Source organism: Cervus canadensis, chromosome 11, assembly GCF_019320065.1.
Source record: "Cervus canadensis isolate Bull #8, Minnesota chromosome 11, ASM1932006v1, whole genome shotgun sequence".
Classification (NCBI taxonomy): domain Eukaryota; kingdom Metazoa; phylum Chordata; class Mammalia; order Artiodactyla; family Cervidae; genus Cervus; species Cervus canadensis.
In genome coordinates this window covers 48,608,734-48,628,076 of record NC_057396.1, presented here as the reverse complement: position 1 = coordinate 48,628,076, position 19,343 = coordinate 48,608,734, and the positions used below count along the sequence as shown (strand labels likewise).

At 40.9% G+C, this 19,343-nt stretch overlaps 1 protein-coding gene and 1 pseudogene across 1 annotated transcript; one reads left to right on the top strand and one right to left on the bottom strand.

The window, feature by feature from the left end:
* Positions 1 to 3,565: 3,565 nt before the first annotated feature.
* On the bottom strand, positions 3,566 to 3,969 carry LOC122449722 (PAT complex subunit Asterix-like). The gene has a single exon (XM_043481653.1). It carries the CDS (start codon positions 3,943 to 3,945, stop codon positions 3,640 to 3,642), a length of 306 nt encoding a protein of 101 aa, XP_043337588.1. The 5' UTR covers positions 3,946 to 3,969; the 3' UTR covers positions 3,566 to 3,639.
* Positions 3,970 to 9,511: 5,542 nt separating this feature from the next.
* On the top strand, positions 9,512 to 11,373 carry LOC122449321 (annotated as a pseudogene).
* Positions 11,374 to 19,343: the final 7,970 nt, after the last annotated feature.

Sequence of the window (19,343 nt, the reverse complement as noted above, 5' to 3'; positions counted from 1 at the left end):
TCTGCCAGAGCATACTATTTAGATGATGCTGCTGAAACAGGATAAATGCTTCTGAGCGATGTTTTGATTGGAATCAGAAACCCAGTGACTTTCAGATTTTTGGGAGAGGGAAAACAAGACCGGTGGGAGGTCATCTAAGGTTTTCTGGACAAAATACTAGATCTCTTTCCCCATTTCTTAAAGGCGGAAGTGGAACCAAGTGACCTCAGAATAAAGTTCTGTGATTTTAAGAACCAAAAGACAGCTTCTGCCAGCCACTTCCCACCGTCTCTGCCACCAGGAAGCCATGGATGAAGACTCACAAGGTCAGATCATCAGCTGAGGCCCACACTCATTCCCTCACTGCACACTCACTGACACCTACCTCCATCAAGTCATTCAAAAGTTTAGCAAACTTGGACGTCCCTGATGGCCCAGAGGTTAAGAATCCTCTTGCCAGTGCAGGGGACATGGGTTCAATCCCTGGTCTGTGAAGATTCCACATGCTTTGGGGCAACTAAGCCCACGTGCCACAACAGCTGAGCCTGCAAGCTCCCTAAAGCCCTTGCTCAGGGCAACAAGAAAAACCACTGCAATGAGAAGCCTGCGCACTGCAACTAGAGTAAGCAGTCCCCTCTCAACAAAACTAGAGAAAGCTGGCATGCAGGAATGAAGACCTAGTGCAGCCAAAAATAAATAAATAACATTAACAACAATTTTTTAAAAAAGGTTTACTGAATCAAATGTGTCCTCTTGCCTGAGCAGTAAAACTGATGTACTGACATCAGGTTGCGGTGAGGGAAAGCGCAGCACTTATTGCAGGTACCATCAACGAGTCCAGAACAGCTCGTGCTCAAAAAGCTCAAATTCCCCAGTGGACTTCAGCAGAGCATTTTGAAAGGCAAGCTGAGGGAGGGGCATCCCAGGGTCTGCGATCAGCTTGTGCACAATTCTCTGATTAGCTGATGGTGAGGAACAGGGCTGTGTCACTGGTGCTAACATTATCAATCCTTAGGCACCAGGAGGCCTGGGGGTAGCATGCTCATCAAGTAGTTAATTCCTTCCATTTTGTGGGGGGTTTCCACATCTATAAAACAACTCAAGAAATGTGCATCAGATACTATTATTAGGTAATATTATCTAGGTACGTCAGAGAGGATCGAAAGCAGATGATATAGAGGAGGGGTCTGTCCCAGGAAGGCCCCATGGGGTCTCGCTGGGTTAAAAAAAAAATCTGCTTTCTCACAAAAAATTTTTTCTTCTAGTATATCAGGAAAAATGAGATAGTCTGGCCCCTGACTCAGTCACATTAGTGACATAGTGGATTACTGACTTCATAGAAGTCTTATCAGTAAAAGTAATATTTTTAAAGGAATATTTTATTCAGGAAGAATGGATGTTAAGTACAGAAATATAATTATACCTCTATAGCTGAGTTCATTTGTGTCAGGACACTTTAAAAACTACAGAGTGGGGACTTCCCTGGTGGTCCAGTGGCTAAGACTCTGAGCTCCCAGTGCAGGGGGCCCAGGTTTGATCCCTGGTCAGGGAGCTAGATCCCATATACTACAACTAAGACCCAGGGCAGCCAAATAAATAAATAAAATTTAAAAAAAAACAAAGTACAGAGTGCTATACAATGAAAGTATTCATAGTGCCTACGTTGTTAGCCACACATTTGACTAGGTGTTGAGGTGAACAAGGCCAGTGATTCGTTCAGGGAGTTCACTGGGGTGATGGATGGCCGAGCAGAAAAGACAAATAAATGATACAGCATGATGAAAGCCACTGTACAGAGATGCACAAGGCACTCAGGAGCAGGAACACAGATGAAGGATACCTAACCCGGTTTAGGAGCCAGGGAGCTTCTTTGGAGAAGATACCTAAAGGATAGATAGGAGTTATCCAAACAAAGGAGGGGTTGAGTCATTCTAGGAAGAGGGAGTGACTCATACACACAAAGGCCCGGAAAGAAGCAAGAGCTAGGGGCAATCAAGTATTGCCAGCTGTCAGTGCCGCTAGGTTGCAGAACTAAAGGGAAGCAGTGAGAGAGATGGGCGTGAAGAGAAAAACAGGGGCCCTGAAAGGCTAGAGAAGTCACATATTATGGACTGAATATTTGTACCCCCAAAATTCATATGTTGAAGCCCTAACACCCAAATGTGATGGAATTTGGAGTTTGGGCCTTTGGAAGGTAATTAGGTTCAGATGAGTTCATGAGGGTGGGGCTCCCATGATGGAATCAGGGTCTTTATAAAAAGAGGAAGAGAGACCAGAGCTCGCTCGCTCTCTGCCACATGAGGACATGGTAAGCCGACTGTCTGCAAGTCAGGAAAAGGACCCCCCCACCAGGGAGCCTAAAGGACGGGCACCTTGATCTGAGTCTTCCCAGCTTCCAGACCGATGAGAAATAACTCCTGTTGTTGAAGCCACCAGGTCTGTGGTATTTTGTTATGGTAGGCTAAGCTAAGACACCACATAAGAAGTCTGGAGTATTTTGAGGGTAGTGTGGAAACACTAAAGTGTTGTAAGTAGGAATGACAGACTGCAGGGCAGAGAATGAATTAGTAGAGTGGACTCTGGTCATAGGAAGATGAAAGTGTTGTAACCCAAGCAACAGTACTGAAAGTGGTAATTAAGTGAACAGACTAGTAATCAAATCAATAAAAGATTCCATTTGGAAGGAGTAGTGAGATCCTGCTTTCCATGCTTTTGGGTATAAACCCAGAAGTGGAATTTCTGGATCAATTGCTAAATCATTCTACTTTTCTATTTTTGAGGGACTTCCATACTGCTTTCCATGGCAGCTGTACCATTCTACATTCGCACCAACAGTACATAGTGTTCCAATTTGTCCCTTCCTCATCAACACTTATTTTCCATTTTTAAAAATAATAACCATCCTAATGAGTGTGAAGTGGTATCTCATTGTGGTTTTGATTTGAATTTCCCTGTAATTAGTGATATTGAGCATCTTTTCATGTGCTTATTTGCTATCTGTATATCTTCTTCGGGGAAATGTCGATTCAAGTCTTTTGCTCACCTTTGAACTGGATTTTTGTGGTTTTCGAGTTTTAGTTCTCTATATATTCTGGACATTAACCTTTCATGAGATATGTGATTTGCAAATATTTTCTACCATTCTGTAGGTTGTCTTCTTACTCTGTGATTTTATCCTTTGATGGACAAAAGATTTTAACTTTCATGAGGTCCAATTTGTCCATGTTTTCTTTTATTTCCTGCGCCTTTGGTATTATATTTAAGAAATTATTGACAAAGGTAATAATGTGAAGCTTTTATCCTGTGTTTTCTTCTAAGAGTTGTTTTTTTTACAGCCAGAATGAAAAACTTTATCAACGGGTTTCAACAAGAAAATGAGTGGGTACACATAGAAACATGGACAGCATCTCCCCCAGGAGCAGGCAGGGTAGGAAAAGAAGGTGGGGGTGAGGGGGGTAGGCCCAGGGGATTCCCCTCTGTGCTTCAGCAGCTATGGGATCTCAGGGTCAGGGCCAGATTCCCTCCGTCCAGCTGCAGGCCAGACTGCATCGCCCAGGGAAGCCCAGCACCGCAGCTGATGGCAGGAGGCTGAACAGCCACGGGTGAGGCCTAGGGCAAGGTAGATAGAGAGGCCCAGGCTGTGTACCCTCTAGGCTGATATCACCAGGGGGGCGTCATGGGCTGCGGGTTCTGCAGATATGACGTCACCACAACAGAAATGGACAGCATGAAGCTACTCATCATCTGCTTCATGTCCTCAGAGCTCTGGGAGTTGGCAAAGCTGATGAAGGAGCAGTAGACAGCGACCCAAGTGCACCACTTCAGCTTAAGCATGAGGCCACACATGCTGAAGATCATGCCCAGCAGGTTCATGTAGTCTGGTGTCGGATCATCCAGGGCTGGGTTACACTCACTCGGTGGGGGCTTGTACCTCAGCACTTTGTTGGGCCTCCGTGGGTCCGACATATTGTTCTCGGACAGAGTGAGTCAGAAGTCCTTCTAAGAGTTTTATAGTTAGTTGTTTTGTTTGTTTTTGGCTGCATAGCATGCAGAACTTCCCCAATCAGTGACTGAACCCAAGTCCCCTTGTATTGGAGGAACAAAGTCTTAACCACTGGACCACCAGAGACGGTCATACAGTTCTAGATCTTATGTTTAGGTCTTTGATCCATTTTGAGTTAATTTGTGTATATGATGTTAGGTAAAGATCCAAGCTCTCTCTAAATAAATTTTTAAGAGATTAAAAAAAATTCCTAAAGTAGAGCTTTGCCTTTGAGACCTAAAAACAATGAATAATCTATTTTTTGCAGGCGGTGGGGCACAGATGTCTTGAGTATTCAAGTATACATCTCAATTCATGTAAATGAAGTGAGTATGAATCTTGTAATTAAAAAATAAGTTAGAATTCCAGTTCTTGGACTTATTAGCTATGTGACATGGCTCAAATTCTTGGTATTCTTAAGCCTCAGTTTATTTACCTATGCTAAGTCTGCCAGGCTCCTCTGTTCATGGGATTCTCCAGGCAAAAATACTGGAATGGGTTGCCATTCCCTTCTCCAGGGGATCTTCCTGACCCAGGGATGGAAGCTGCATCTCTTATATCTCCTGTGTTGGCAGGTAGGTTCTTTACCACTAGCACCCCTGGGAAGCCCCCTTATTTACCCATAAAATATGAGTAATAATTTGACAGCAAAAATCTGCAGTTTTGTCATCTAAAAATGGTAAACTTTGTAGGAAACAAACTGTATTCTCCATGCACTGTTGGCAGAAATGTAAGATAGTAGGGCCACTTTGGAAAATTTGAATTTTTAAAAATATTAAATACATATTTACCATTTGATCCAGTCACCAGAGAAATTAAATTGTATGTCCACACAAAGATTTGTATATGAATTTCCATAACAACCTTACTCATAATAGCCTCAAACTGGAAATATGTAATCAACTGGTGAGGACACAAACAAAATGTTCTGTATCATTGTGATGGAATACTACTCAGCAATAAAAAAGGATCAAACTGCTGATACATGCATCAACATGGATGAACCTCAAAAAGCATTATATTATATGAAAGAAGCCAGACACCAAAGACTATATCTCACTTACTCTAAAAATTATAGAAAATGCAAAGCTATAGAGACAGAAAGTAGATCAGTGGTTATCCAGGGCAGAAGGTAAGAGAAGGAAATGACTGCAAACAGATAAAACACAACTTCGGGGTGATGGAAGTTTTAGGGGTGATAAAACTGGATGGTGGGGACTTCCCTAGTGGTCCGGTGGCTAAGAATCCACCTTCCAGTGCAGGGGACACAGGTTCAATCCCTGGTTAGGGAACTAAGATCCCACATTCCACAGAGCAAACAAGCCCATGCACCACAACTAGAGAAGCCCACGTGCCACAACAAAGACCCAGCACAGACAAAATTAAAAATAAAATAAAAAATTGGATTGTGGTTATTGCTACACAAAAATATAAAATTACTAAGAATTAATTAAATCATACACTTAACAATGAGTGAACTGTATGGTAAGTTATACCTCAATAAGGCTGTTAAAAGTGAAAAAAGTTATTCTTAGCTCTTGGCAGTACTACTGTAATAGACAAAAACTAGACACAACTGAAATGTACCATCAACAGTGGAGTGAACACATTGGATACACTCACACATACAGACTATACAGCTCTGGCAATTAAAGATCTACAACTTCATGTAACTTGGATAAATCTCACAAATACAATGTTGAGTGAAAGACACAATACAGTACAACTCCATTTATATGATGTTTAAGGACAGGCAGTGGCCACAGGACTGGAAAAGGTCAGTTTTCATTCCAATCCCAAAGAAAGGCAATGCCAAAGAATGCTCAAACTACCACACAATTGAACTCATCTCACATGCTAGTAAAGAAATGCTCAAAATTCTCCAAGCCAGGCTTCAACAATATGTGAACCATGAACTTACAGATGTTCAAGCTGGTTTTAGAAAAGGCAGAGGAACCAGAGATCAAATTGCCAACATCCGCTGGATCATCGAAAAAGCAAGAGAGTTCCAGAAAAACATCTACTTCTGCTTTATTGACTACACCAAAGCCATTGACTGTGTGGATCACAACAAACTGTGGAAAATTCTGAACGAGATGGGAATACCAGACCACCTGACGTGCCTCTTCAGAAATTTGTATGCAAGTCAGGAAGCAACAGTTAGAACTGGACATGGAACAACAGGCTGGTTCCAAATAGGGAAAGGAGTATGTCAAGGCTGTATATTGTCACCTTGCTTATTTAACTTATATGCAGAGTACATCATGAGAAATGCTGGGCTGGATGAAGCACAAGCTGAAATCAAGATTGCCAGGAGAAATATCAATAACCTCAGATATGCAGATGACACCACCCTTATGGTAGAAAGCAAAGAACTAAAGAGCCTCTTGATGAAAGTGAAAGCTGCTGCTGCTGCAGCTAAGTTGCATCAGTCGTGTCCAACTCTGTGCGACCCCATAGATGGCAGCCCACCAGGCTCCTCCGTCCCTGGGATTCTCCAGGCAAGAATACTGGAGTGGGTTGCCATTTCCTTCTCCAGTGCATGAAAGTGAAAAGTGAAAGTGAAAGAGGAGAGTGAAAAAGTTGGCTTAAAGCTCAACATTCAGAAAACTAAGATCATGGCATCTGGTCCCATCACTTCATGGCAAATAGATAGGGAAACAATGGAAACAGTAAGAGACTTTATTTTGGGGGCCCCCAAAATCACTGCAGATGTCGACTGCAGCCATGAAATTAAAAGAAGCCCAATCCTTGGAAGAAAAGTTATGACCAACCTAGACAGCATATTAAAAAGAAGAGATATTACTTTGCCAACAAAGGTCTGTCTAGTCAAAGCTTTGGTTTTTCCAGTAGTCATGTATGGATGTGAGAGTTGGACTATAAAGAAAGCTGAGCACCAAAGAATTTGACGCTTTTGAACTGTGGTGTTGGAGAAGACTCTTGAGAGTCCCTTGGGCGGAAAGAAGATCAGTCCATCCTAAAGGAAATCAATCCTGAATATTCATTGGAAGGACTGATGCTGAAGCTGAAACTCCAATACTTTGGCCACCTGATATGAAGAACTGACTCATTGGAAAAGACCTGATGCTGGGAAAGATTGAAGGCAGGAGGAGAAGGGGATGACAGAGGATGAGATGGTTGGATGCCATCACCGACTCAATGGACATGAGTCTGAGTAAGCTCTGGGAGTTGGTGATGGACAGGGAGGCCTGGTATGCTATAGTCCACGGGGTTGCAAAGAGTTGGACATGACTGAGCAACTGAATTGAACTGAACTGAACTAACAGGCAAAACAAATATTTGGTGTTAGAAATCAGTATAGTAGTTACTCTTTGGGTAAATAGTGACTGAGAAAGAACATGAGCTTTTGTTTCTGGGCTGTTAATAATGTTTCTGTTTAAATTATTTTAATTTTGTTGAAGTATAATTGACATATTATATAATTAAATAATGTTAATAATGCTTCTTGATGTGTGCAAATTATATAGAGACATTCACTTTCTGAAAGTGTGTCCAGCTGTATACTTATGACTGTGCACTGTTTAATGCATATGTTATACTTCTATTAAAAAAGTTTACTTAAAAGTGCTCTTAACTTGAAGAGATCCCTGGTGATCTCCAAGGTGTACGTGTGTGTCTGTGTGTGTCTCTGTGTGTGTAGGGATGATGAGAGGTGCTAGCCAGATAAAGATCTGAGGCAAAGTGTTCCAGGAGAAGGGAACAAGCAGTCCACAGGCCCTACAGGAAGGGGCTTGGCATGTTCAAACAGAAAAAAAGAACTGTGTGGCTGGCATATAGTGAATGAAGAGATCAATGTGAGATCATTCATTTATTCATTCATCAGATACGTAAGAGTTGTGCCAGAAGCTAAGCCAGAGGACAGCCAATTGTTCAGAAAGTTTGGCAGAGAAAGAAAGGAGAAAAAAATAGCCACTGTAAAGGGGTAGGAAAGTCCTAAGAATATATTTTACACACAAACACACACAGTAGAAGAAAGGAAAGATTGAAGATAGGGGGGAAAGTCCCAGAAAACAAAGAAGCGTAGAATAATGGATACAGGTGGGAAGGATCACTCTGGAAAGTATATGGTAAACCTAGAAATAAGAGTCACGTAGGCAAGAATTTTGAAATGGAGAGAAGCAAAATGAAAGCATTCTCCATCCTTTCATTGAAATTTGAGAAACAGTCACATGTGAGAGTAGTAAACCTGCAGAATTATTTACAAGAATGATGATTTTAAAAACCCTTTTTTCCTTAAAGTGTAATTTAATGAAGAAACTGAGATCCTCTGATGCATCCCTGACACTGTCCCCTGCCATGGTGAGCTGTCCGGAGCCCTCACTGTGCGGCAGCCCAGGGGACTCTAACCTGTGAGGCTCCAGGCCTCCAGCAGGCTCCCCACCAGCTGCCCCAGGGCCTTCCTAGACAGGAAGTTGCACATCAAGCACAGCCACTCACAGAGCCAGCTGCCCGCTAACACATGATAGGGTCTTGGAACTTCACAGAGGAAATATGCAAAGCAGATTGTCCTCTACATACCCACAGTCAGTTATGATACAGAAATATAACTTTAACATGTCAAGAAAGATGAATGCAAATGCTCTGAGGAACTATTTAACAGTCAAGATGATTTTAGGCTGTACATTTTACCATTTATTGAGTATTAGGGTAAAGGGCCTGAGGTTAACACATTATATTATACTGAGATTATAAAGGACATTATGAACAATGTGAAAAGTTATGCTTTAGGAGTTCCCTGGTGGCCTAGTGGCTAGAATTCTGGGCTTTCACTGCTGAGGCCCAGGTTCAATCTCTGGTCACGGAACTGAGATCCCACAAGTCAAGTGGTGTGACCCTAAAAAAAAAGTTAGGCTTCATTGCCCATTTTAACTAGGACTGACAGTTTAAGTTTTCTTGGCATAAAAAGATAGCAGTTCATTGGTATTCTGAATCAATGTAGATCATTACTTTGTTTTGAAATCTGAGGAACAGTCACATCTACCAATAAAGTCAGTGTGATCATGTGTGCTCAGTCGCTTCAGTCCTGTCCAACTCTTTGCAACCCTATGGACTATAGCCTGCCAGATTCCTCTGTCCATAGAATTCTCCAGACAAGAATACTGGAGTGGGTTGCCATGCCCTCTTCCAAGGGATCTTCCCAACCCAGGGATGAACCTGTGTCTCTTGCATTGCAGGCTGATTCATTACTGCTGAGCCACTGGGGAAGTCCAATAAAACCAGTGGAAACTGCCAAAAGTCATCGTGGAGTGGTATAAGCCAGAGAGATCTCAAGAATGACATAAAGATATGCATTTTGCCTGAGACATATGCTCAACTCTCTCCATCACTATATTACAATATGCCACATAGTTTATATAACAAGTAATGTATTTTAATGTGTTAATATCTTATAATTTTATTCTCTTGACTGTTTTATAATGAATTGAGTTCAAGATGACTAGGTGATAACTTTGAAACTCTGTATTTCTTTCAATAAATGAGCATATGAATGTTGCAGAGCTTGCATATATCCTTGAGATAGACATATCCCTGGCTAAGAATGTTTTCATATATTGTTGCTTGGACTTTGCCCATAAGAAGAGACATAAGTAATAAATGTGCATCAATTACATTCATCATGGTGCAATGTTCTATCTGCAAAAAGATTTAAAAGTGCTTTCTATCCTCAAAAGATACTCCTTTTATAAGATGACACAGAAAGTAGGAATCCTCAAATAGAAGTTTCATCAACTCTGATACTGATAGAAATAGTCAAGATCCAGCTGACACAGCCAATATAAGCAACTTGGTTGGATCTATATACAGGACTCACAAAGCATATTACTGCTTTCGTATTTGACTCAGCACTTTCCTTTGTAATGATGAGAAATCTTGTACCAAAAGTTGACAGACTTTCACATAAATCTCTGGACAGCTTCCTTATAGGACTAAAAAATACTAGACTTCAAATCACTGATGATGAAGAAAAAGTGCAAACTTGCAGAGATATTTTAATCAGGCAATCACTCTGAGAAACATCACACTGTCTCTGCATCATAATAACAATATAGTCAAACAACTATAGTCAGAAAAATCAATTATGGTTTTCTTCTGAATTTCTTAAAAAGTATGAAAGCCTTCTTGATTTGGACCCTGTGACTTTTATCAGAGTTCTTTTTTTTAATTAAAATTTTATTAATTTATTTACTTTTGGCTGCACTGGGTCTCTGTTGCGGGCTTCTCATTGCAGTGACTTCTCTTGTTGCAGAGCACGGGCTCTAGGTGTGTGGGCTTCAGTAGTTGTAGCACAGGGGCTCAGATGCTCCACAGCATGTGGGATCTTCCCAGACCAGGGATTGAACCCATGTCCCCTGCATTCTTAACCATTGGACCACCTGGGAAATCCATGCAGCAGAGCTCCAAACAAAATTACACAACGCTTGTTTCTATGATTCTTCTCACTAATGAATACAGACCATCAGCAACAGTACTCCTCAGAATATTAGACCAGTTATCCAGAAGCCACTGCTCAGAAGTCAGATGCCCATTTCTTTTACTTTGGTCAAAAGTAGAAGACTTCAAAAACTACCAGATATATTTCAGAGCTAATACTGAGCATTAATGATATTTTGGAGTCATAATCCTGAAGTAACTCCTACTTCAGATTAGCTCAGATATTAAGTGATAGGATGAGAAAAACTTTTTCCATTTGATTAAAACAGAGCTACAAGGAAAGTTTGCTTGCATCAATATGAATGTTCATTAAACACTGCAAATATTAAGGAAGAAAGTGGGCTTGTAAGGATTTCTATGAATATGTCACCACATCTAAGCTTCTAGTCAACATGTAAACAGAAAACCTGGTGATGCTTCTGATGAGGAGAACTTGATTTAACTTATTTAACTTCTGGCTCTGAGCAAATGAAGAATCCTGTGAAATGGTCATTGAGGAAGCCACAACAGGTACAACAACAAAACAAGACTCTGATGTTGCCACAACAGAAGTGACTGGTTTCCTCTTGAGCTGTGCTTTGAAATTCCACTATTTGGCTCTACATTAAACAAGTTTGCAGAAAAACTGCTACATACAACCAAGAAAGCTTTTAAAGACCCTGACATTCCAGCAGAAAATTCTCTCTACTTGTCCTTAACTTTGTTCATTCATTCAAGGAAGATGTTTCAACACTGGATATTCACACAGAAGTCAGCTTTCTCAAGACTGCTTTACCATCTTAGGCGGATATGGGAGTTCCACTTCTTGGAAAGATTGTAATATTAGAGATGGCATCTTAGCAGAATAGTTTAGAGGGTCATCTCCCTTATGTCTCACTGCTAGTTTTCATTGGCTATAATTTAGTTACCCCATTTGTTTGTTGCACTTGGTGTCTTTTTTTTTTCTTAAAGTGCCAGTTGCAAAAACCATTCTGCTGGTGCAGTATAACTTACCATTAAATGATGCCAAAAGTGTGTTGTATTGCAGTTTGGCTAACATTTAATTTGCCAGGAGTCTTGCTCATTACAGCATATCCTAATGCAACAAAGAGCTCCTTTTTTTTTTTTTTTTTTTGTTTAAATTGATCCCTAGGTTGTTGGTTTCTTTTTAACACAGAACTTTTTAGCAATCAGCACTGTATTTTTATTTTCAGGTAAACCTACTTTTCTCCCCCCTCAGCAAGCAGCACAAAGGATCTTTGTTCCCAGATCAGGGAAGGGACCCAAGTCCCCTGCAATGAAAGCATAGTCTTAACCACTAGACCACCAGGGAAGTCCCTACATTTCTTTTTCTTAGTCTTAGGATAAACCTTGTAGGTTTTATGATAACTGTAAACATTTATAAGCAGTCACTGAATATTGTAGTGGAGATTTTATATAACTTAAACAAACCTTGTTTACTTTTATATTTTATTATCTACATTTTGGGGAATAATGGAAAGGGATTTGACTCTTCCTATGAACAGACTTTTTGGTATTTAGACTAGAAAGAATATAAAACAATAAACACCCATTACTGCCAGAAGATTTGATGACACATTAAGAATTGCTATGGAGGGAATTCCCTGGTGGTCCAGTGGTTAGACTCTGAGCTTTCACTGCTCCCTGGTCAGGGAATTAATATCCCACAAGCTATGCAGCTGTGCATCGAGTCAAAAAAAAAAAAACAAAGTCCTGTGGATACCTAATAAATTATGTGCATCAGCTGAACTTTGTTGAAGGTATGCAAATAAGTATAATTTAACTTTGATATATTGAAGATATGCAAATCAGTAAAATTATGTATAATTTGACCTTGCTGTATAAGGTCTTAATTCAGACTATAAAAGTTCACTCACATTTCATAAGAAATTTTGGAAAACATTCTCTCTTTTTTTAATGCATTTAAAGAATCTGCCTGCCAAGCAGGAGACGTGGGTCTGATCCCTGGGTTAGGAAGACCCCCTGGAGAAGGAAACAGCAACCCACTTCAGCACTCTTGCCTGGGAAATCCCACAGACAGAGGAGCCTAGTGGGCGATAACCCATGGGCTCACAAGACTCAGACAAAACTGACCAACTTACCAACTAAACAACATCCTTAAAAGGATGTTAACATGGTTTGATTTGCATTTGGTTTTGTTTCTCTCTCTTCCTCTTTTTTTTGGGGGGGGAGGGGTAGCAGCATTATTGAAATATAATTCACATATCACACAGTTCATCCACTCAAAGAATAAAACTCAATGCTTTTTAGTAAGTCAAAGTTGTGCAACTATCACTACAATCAATTTTAGAACATTTTCATCACCCCAAAACAACCACACCCCCTTAACATGTTAGTTGTCATGCCCAAATCCCCCCATCCCCCCAGCTCTACTTTCTGCTTTCTCTATAGATTTGCCTATATAAATGGGAACATACATTACGTGGTCTTTTGTGACTGTTTTTTTACTTAGCATGTTTTCAAGACTTATCCATATCATAGCAGGTATCAGTACTTCATCCATTTTTATTGCTGGAGAGTATCCCATTGTTTGGGTAACGGCATTTTATTTAACTATTCAACAATTGGTGGACATTTGGTTTATTTTCTACTTTTGGCAAACATCCTAGTTTTAAACAAAGTTTATGTGTAGACTTTGTCATGTTAGGTTTTTCCTTTCATAGACTGTCTAAGGAAAAATAGAACTTTTTCATTTTGGTAGCAGTGGTTGCTCCATGCTATCATCTTGATTTAATAAGTTTTGTTTAGTTTCTACACCAACTAACATAAAGTTGAATTTGATGTTTGCAAACCAAGGACTATGATTTGAAGTTAAAATCACACATTGGAAGCATTGAGGCTATGTCTTCAGGTCAAAATACTCTAGTGATAAATCTACTATGAAGACCTTATTTTAGGCAATCTAGATATTAAACTGGGGCTTCCCGAGTGGTTCCATGGTTAAAAATCTGCCTGCCAATGCAGGGGTTCAGTTCAGTTCAGGTCAGTTCAGTCGCTCAGTTGTGTCTGACTCTTTGCCACCACATGGACTACAGCACGCCAGGCCTCCCTGTCTATTACCAACTCCCAGAGCTTACTCAAACTCATGTCCATTGAGTCGGTGATACCATCGAACCATCTCCCCCGCTGTCGTCCCCTTCTCCTCCTGCCTTCAATCTTTCCCAGCATCAGGGTCTTTTCCAATGAGTCAGTTCTTCACATCAGGTGGCCAAAAAAGGCACTGGTGTTTCAGCTTCAGCATCAGTCCTTCCAATGAATATTCAGGATTGATTTCCTTTAGGATGGACTGGTTTGATCTCCTTGCTGTCCAAGGGACTCTCAAGAGTCTTCCCCAATACCACAGAATTCTTTGGCACTCAGCTTTCTTTACAGTCCAACTCTTACATCCATACATGACTCCTGGAAAAACGAAAGTTTTGACTAGACAGACCTTTGTTGGCAAAGTAATGTCTCTGCTTTTTAATATACTGTCTAGGTTGGTCATAGCTTTTCTTCCAAGGATCAAGTCTTTTAATTTCATGGCTGTAGTCACTATCTGCAGTGACTTTAAGGCCCAAAAAATACTGTTTCCATTGTTTCTCCATCTATTTGCCATGAAGTGATGGGACCAGAGGCCATGATCTTGGTTTTCTGAATGTTGAGCTTTAAGCCAACTTTTTCACTCTCCTCTTTCCCTTTCATCAAAAGGCTCTTTATTCTTCTTCACTTTCTGCCATAAGGGTGGTGTCATCTGCATATCTGAGGTTATTGATATTTCTCCTGGCAATCTTGATTCCCACTGTGCTTCATCCAACCCAGCATTTCACATGATGTACTCTGCATATAAGTTAAATAAGCAAGGTGATAATATATAGCCTTGACATACTCCTTTCCCTATTTGGAACCAGTCTGTTGTTCCATGTCCAGTCCTAACTGTTATGTCTTGACCTGAACACAGATTTCTGAAGAGGCAGGTCAGGTGGTCTGGTATTCCCATCTCGTTCAGAATTTTCCACAGTTTGTTGTGATCCACACAGTCAAAGGCTTTGGCACAGTCAATAAAGCAGAAGTAGATGTTTTTCTAGAACTCTCTTGCTTTTTCGATGATCCAGCGGATGTTGGCAATTTGATCCTTGGTTCCTCTGCCTTTTCTAAAACCAGCTTGAACATCTGGAAGTTCATGGTTCACGTATTGTTGAAGCCTGGCTTGGAGAATTTTGAGCATTTCTTTACTAGCATGTGAGATGAGTGCAATTGTGTGGTAGTTTGAGCATTCTTTGGCATTGCCTTTCTTTGGGACTGGAATGAAAACTGACCTTTTCCAGTCCTGTGGCCACTGCTGAGTTTTCCAAGATTGCTGGGATATTGAGTGCAGCATTTTCACAGCATCACCTTTTAGGATTTGAAATAGCTCAACTGGAATTCCATCACCTCCACTAGCTTTGTTCGTAGTGATGCTTCCTAAGGCCCACTTGACTTCGCATTCCAGAATGTCTGGCTCTAGATGAGTGATCACATCATCGTGATTATCTGGGTCATGAAGATCTTTTTTGTACAGTTCTTCTGTGTATTCTTGCCACTTCTTCTGAATATCTTCTGCTTCTGTTAGGTCCATACCATTTCTGTCCTTTATCGTGCCCATCTTGCAGACACATGTTCAATCCCTGGTCTTGGAGGCTCCCATGTACTGTGGGACCACTAAGTCACTGCACCATAACTACTGAGCCTGTGTGCTGCAACTATGGAAACCCAAATGTTCTAGAACCTGTACCCTGAAACAAGAGAAGTCACTGCAAGGAGAATCCCCTGCATTGCAGCTAGAGAGTAGCCCCCGCTCTCCACAACGAGAGAAAGCCTGCACAGCAACAAGGACCCAACACAACCAAATAAATAAATAAAATTAGTTTTTTAAATAATCAAAAAAATTATTTTAAAAAATGACAATTTTTTAAAACGGACATTTTTTTTAAATGTATGGATCAATTTCATCTCTTAAATGTTTTTAAAGAAATTCAGCTTTTATATCATTTTTTTAAAGTATGATCATCAAATTTCCTTGATTTCTTTTTTAAAAAATGCAATCAGATAACTTTGTATTTGTTTGGGGAGGGGAGTTAATATGGCTAACAATATTCTTGGCAAAAAAATACCGGAGACATTTGAGATCTTTTTTTCTCATGTTGGTTTTCATTACCTAATGTTTTCAGCTTTCTCTGCCATTCTTGCTTTTTTCTCATTTTCAGTGTTTCAATTTGTTTTAAAACTTTAAATTTTCAAAACTATAAGTACAGTGGATTGCTTTCCAGCATGATATTAACACTATAAACTGTGTCAAATTGACTACTGGCATATATAACATGAGGCTTTCCAGGTGGCACTAGGGGTAAAGAATCAGCCTACCAATGCAGGAGATGCAAAAGAAATGAGGGTTCAATCCCTTGGTTGGGAAGATTCCCCTGGAAAAGGAAATGGCAACCTACTCCAGTATTCTCACCTGGGAAATTCTATGGACAGAGGAACCTGGTGGGCTACAGTCCATAGGGTTGCAAACAGTAAGACACACATATACAACATGTTTACAAATAAACTGGGATATATATGTTTTTTTCAATAAACTATATGTGCAACAGGTTTGTAAAATGCACTTATCTGTACTCATTGTACATCCTAAAAGATGATGCTGTGAAAGTGCTGCACTCAATATGTCAGCAAATTTGGAAAACTCAGCAGTGGCCACAGGACTGGAAAAGGTCAGTTTTCATTCCAATCCCAAAGAAAGACAATGCCAAAGAATGCTCAAACTACCGCACAATTGCACTCACCTCACATGGGAGCAAAGTAATGCTCAAAATTCTCCAAGCCAGGCTTCAACAGTTCGTGAACCATGAATTTCCAGATGTTCAAGTTGGTTTTAGAAAAGGAACCAGAGATCAAATTGCTGACATCTGTTGGAGTATCAAAAAAGAGAGTTCTAGAAAAACATCTATTTCTGCTTTATTGACTATGCCAAAGCCTTTAACTGAGTGGATCACCACAGACTGAAGGGATGGGAATACCAGACCACCTGACCTGCCCCTTGAGAAATGTGTATGAGGTCAAGAAGCAACAGTTGGAACTGGGCAAGGAATAACAAACTGGTTCCAAATAGGAAAAGGAGTACGTCAAGGCTGTATATTGTCACCCTGCTTATTTAACTTATATGCAGAGTACATCATGAGAAATGCTGGGCTGGGTGAAGCACAAGCTAGAATCAAGATTGCCGGGAGAAATATCAATAACCTCAGATACGCAGATGACACCACCCTTATGGCAGAAAGCCTCTTGATGAAAGTGAAAAAGGAGAGTGAAAAAGTAGGCTTAAAGCTCAACATTCAAAAAACGAATATCATGGCATCTGGTCCCATCACTTCATTGCAAATAGATGGGGAAACAGTGGTAACGGTGAGAGATTTTATATTTTTGCACTCAAAAATCACTGCAGATGGTGACTGCAGCCATGAAGTTCAAAGACACTTAATCCTTGGAAGAAAAGTTATGACCAACCTAGACAGCATATTAAAAAGCAGAGACATTACTTTGCCAACAAAGGCCTGTCTAGTCAAGGCTGTGGTTTTTCCAGTAGTCATATATGGGTGTGACAGTTGAACTTGAAAGAAAGCTGAGCATAGAAGAATTGATGCTTTTGAACTGTGGTGTTGGAGAAGACTCTTGAGAGTCCCTTGGACAACAAGGAGATCAAACCAGTTCATCCTAAAGGAAATCAATCCTGAATATTCATTGGAAGGACTGGTGTTGAAGCTGAAACTCCAATACTTTGGCCACCTGATGCAAAGAACTGACTCATTGGAAAAGACCCTGATGCTGGGAAAGATTGAAGGCAGGAGGAGAAGGGGACAACAGAGGATGAGATGATTTGATGGCATCACCGACTCAATGGACATGAATTTGAGTAAACTCCGGGAGTTGGTGATGGATAGGGAGGCCTAGTGTGCTGCAGTCCATCAGGTCGAAAAGAGTTGGACACTACTGAGTGACTGAACTGAACTGAACTGTACCCATTGTGGACAAAGAACATCTGCCAGAGGAGTAAACAGAGGATGTTAAGACCATCAAGCCACCCACCACAGTGCACCCTGAGGTGATTCAGGATGGCGAAAAACAGGATACTGTCCCTAGATAGTTAAGGTGCATATCAAAAGAATAATTTCATTAAGTCCAGACTGCTGCATCTTCCCATAGTGCTAAAGTCATTAACTTGAGATGTCTGTTTTTTCTTTAATTAGCTGTAATCTTTTGTTGTTCAACTACATGGGTTTGTTTTGTTGTTGTTATTTTTGCAAGAACTCCTGTATACCCAGGTGGCACAGTGGTAAAGAATCTGCCTGCCAATGCAAGAGACGCAAGAGACTTGGGTTCGATCTCTGGGTGGGGAAGATCCCCTGGAGAAGGAAATGGCTACTCACTCCAGTATTCTTGCCTGGAAAATTGCATGGACAGAGGAGCCGGGCGTGCTGCAGTCCATGGGGTCGCAAAGAGCTGGACATGACTGAACACTGAGCACAACCTGTTCCTCAGAGGTATCTGAGAGGCTGTATCCCTGGCTTACATCCTCATTAATGCCCCAAGTAAACATCATTCTCAACTTTTAGGTTGCTCATTTTTTACAGTTAATACTATACGTTCTTCTTTCTCCATAAGACATCTATCTTATGACTTGGATAAGTTGCTTGCTAAAAGTCCAGAGGTACAGTGTCTGTAGCATTGTTCTCATCTGCTTAGCCCATTCCAAGGAAAAGAGAATTTAACAGGACTTCTTAATCCATATTGAATCCTGGTGATACCTATTTCCCTTTTTAAATGCCCACATATCATCCTTCTAACAGTCCCTTGAATTTTGCTAGGGATGAACAAATATCTCACAGGTATGGAGCCTCTGAAATACAGGCTCTTCCCAATTCTGGCAATCAGGTAACACTTTTATTTCCAGGCTTTTGGTTCTACTCTATTTTTCATGTCTCCTCAAAGATCACCAACCAGTTCAGTAGTCTCCCCCAAAATTTGCGGAGCATCCTGGGAATTTGTTCATCACAGCCAAAGACAGAAGCTGATGTACAAAACCTAGGCCAGCAGTGGATGGGAGACTCCAGTGCCAGAAACAAATTTTTGGCTTGATTTCAGTTTCCTCCAGGAACATGTGCTCACTGTGTTTTTTCTTTCATGCTATAATTATCCAGTCCCCTTCCAGCTATAGTCTCCTGGCTGACAATTCCCTCTGCTTATGGAAAATACCCGAATGGAGCTGATTGAGTTGGGCTTAAACCATGGTTCACCATTTCCTAACATTGTGACCCGTGTGGCTCAGTGGTAAATTAATCTGCCAGGGCTTCCCTGGTGGCTCAGATGGCAATGAATCCACCTGCAATGCAGGAGATATGGGTTCGACCCCTGGGTCAGAAAGATCCCCTGAAGGAGGAAATGGCAACCCACTCTAGTATTTTTGCCTGGGAAAATCCCATGGAGGAGCCTGGTGAGCTACAGTCCGTGGGCTGGCAATGAGTCGACTGAGCACAAGTACTGGACTTAGGAAAGTGTGACATCAGGCAGATGATTTAACCTCTCTGGCACTCATTTGTAGGTCAGAGGTTGATACCAGCCTCACAGGGTTATACAGAAGTATCCACAAGGAACCCAAACATAGTAACTGCACACACTAAATGTTCATCTTCCCAGATCCTCCCATTACACTTTCCAAGGGTTCTTTCAACAGCAGGCCAAACAGCTGCAATTGAAGAAAAACACACACCTGAAAGTAACCAGTTAAACTTTACCCAAGAATCTTACTGAAGGAGATAGCCCACGAGAGGGCCTC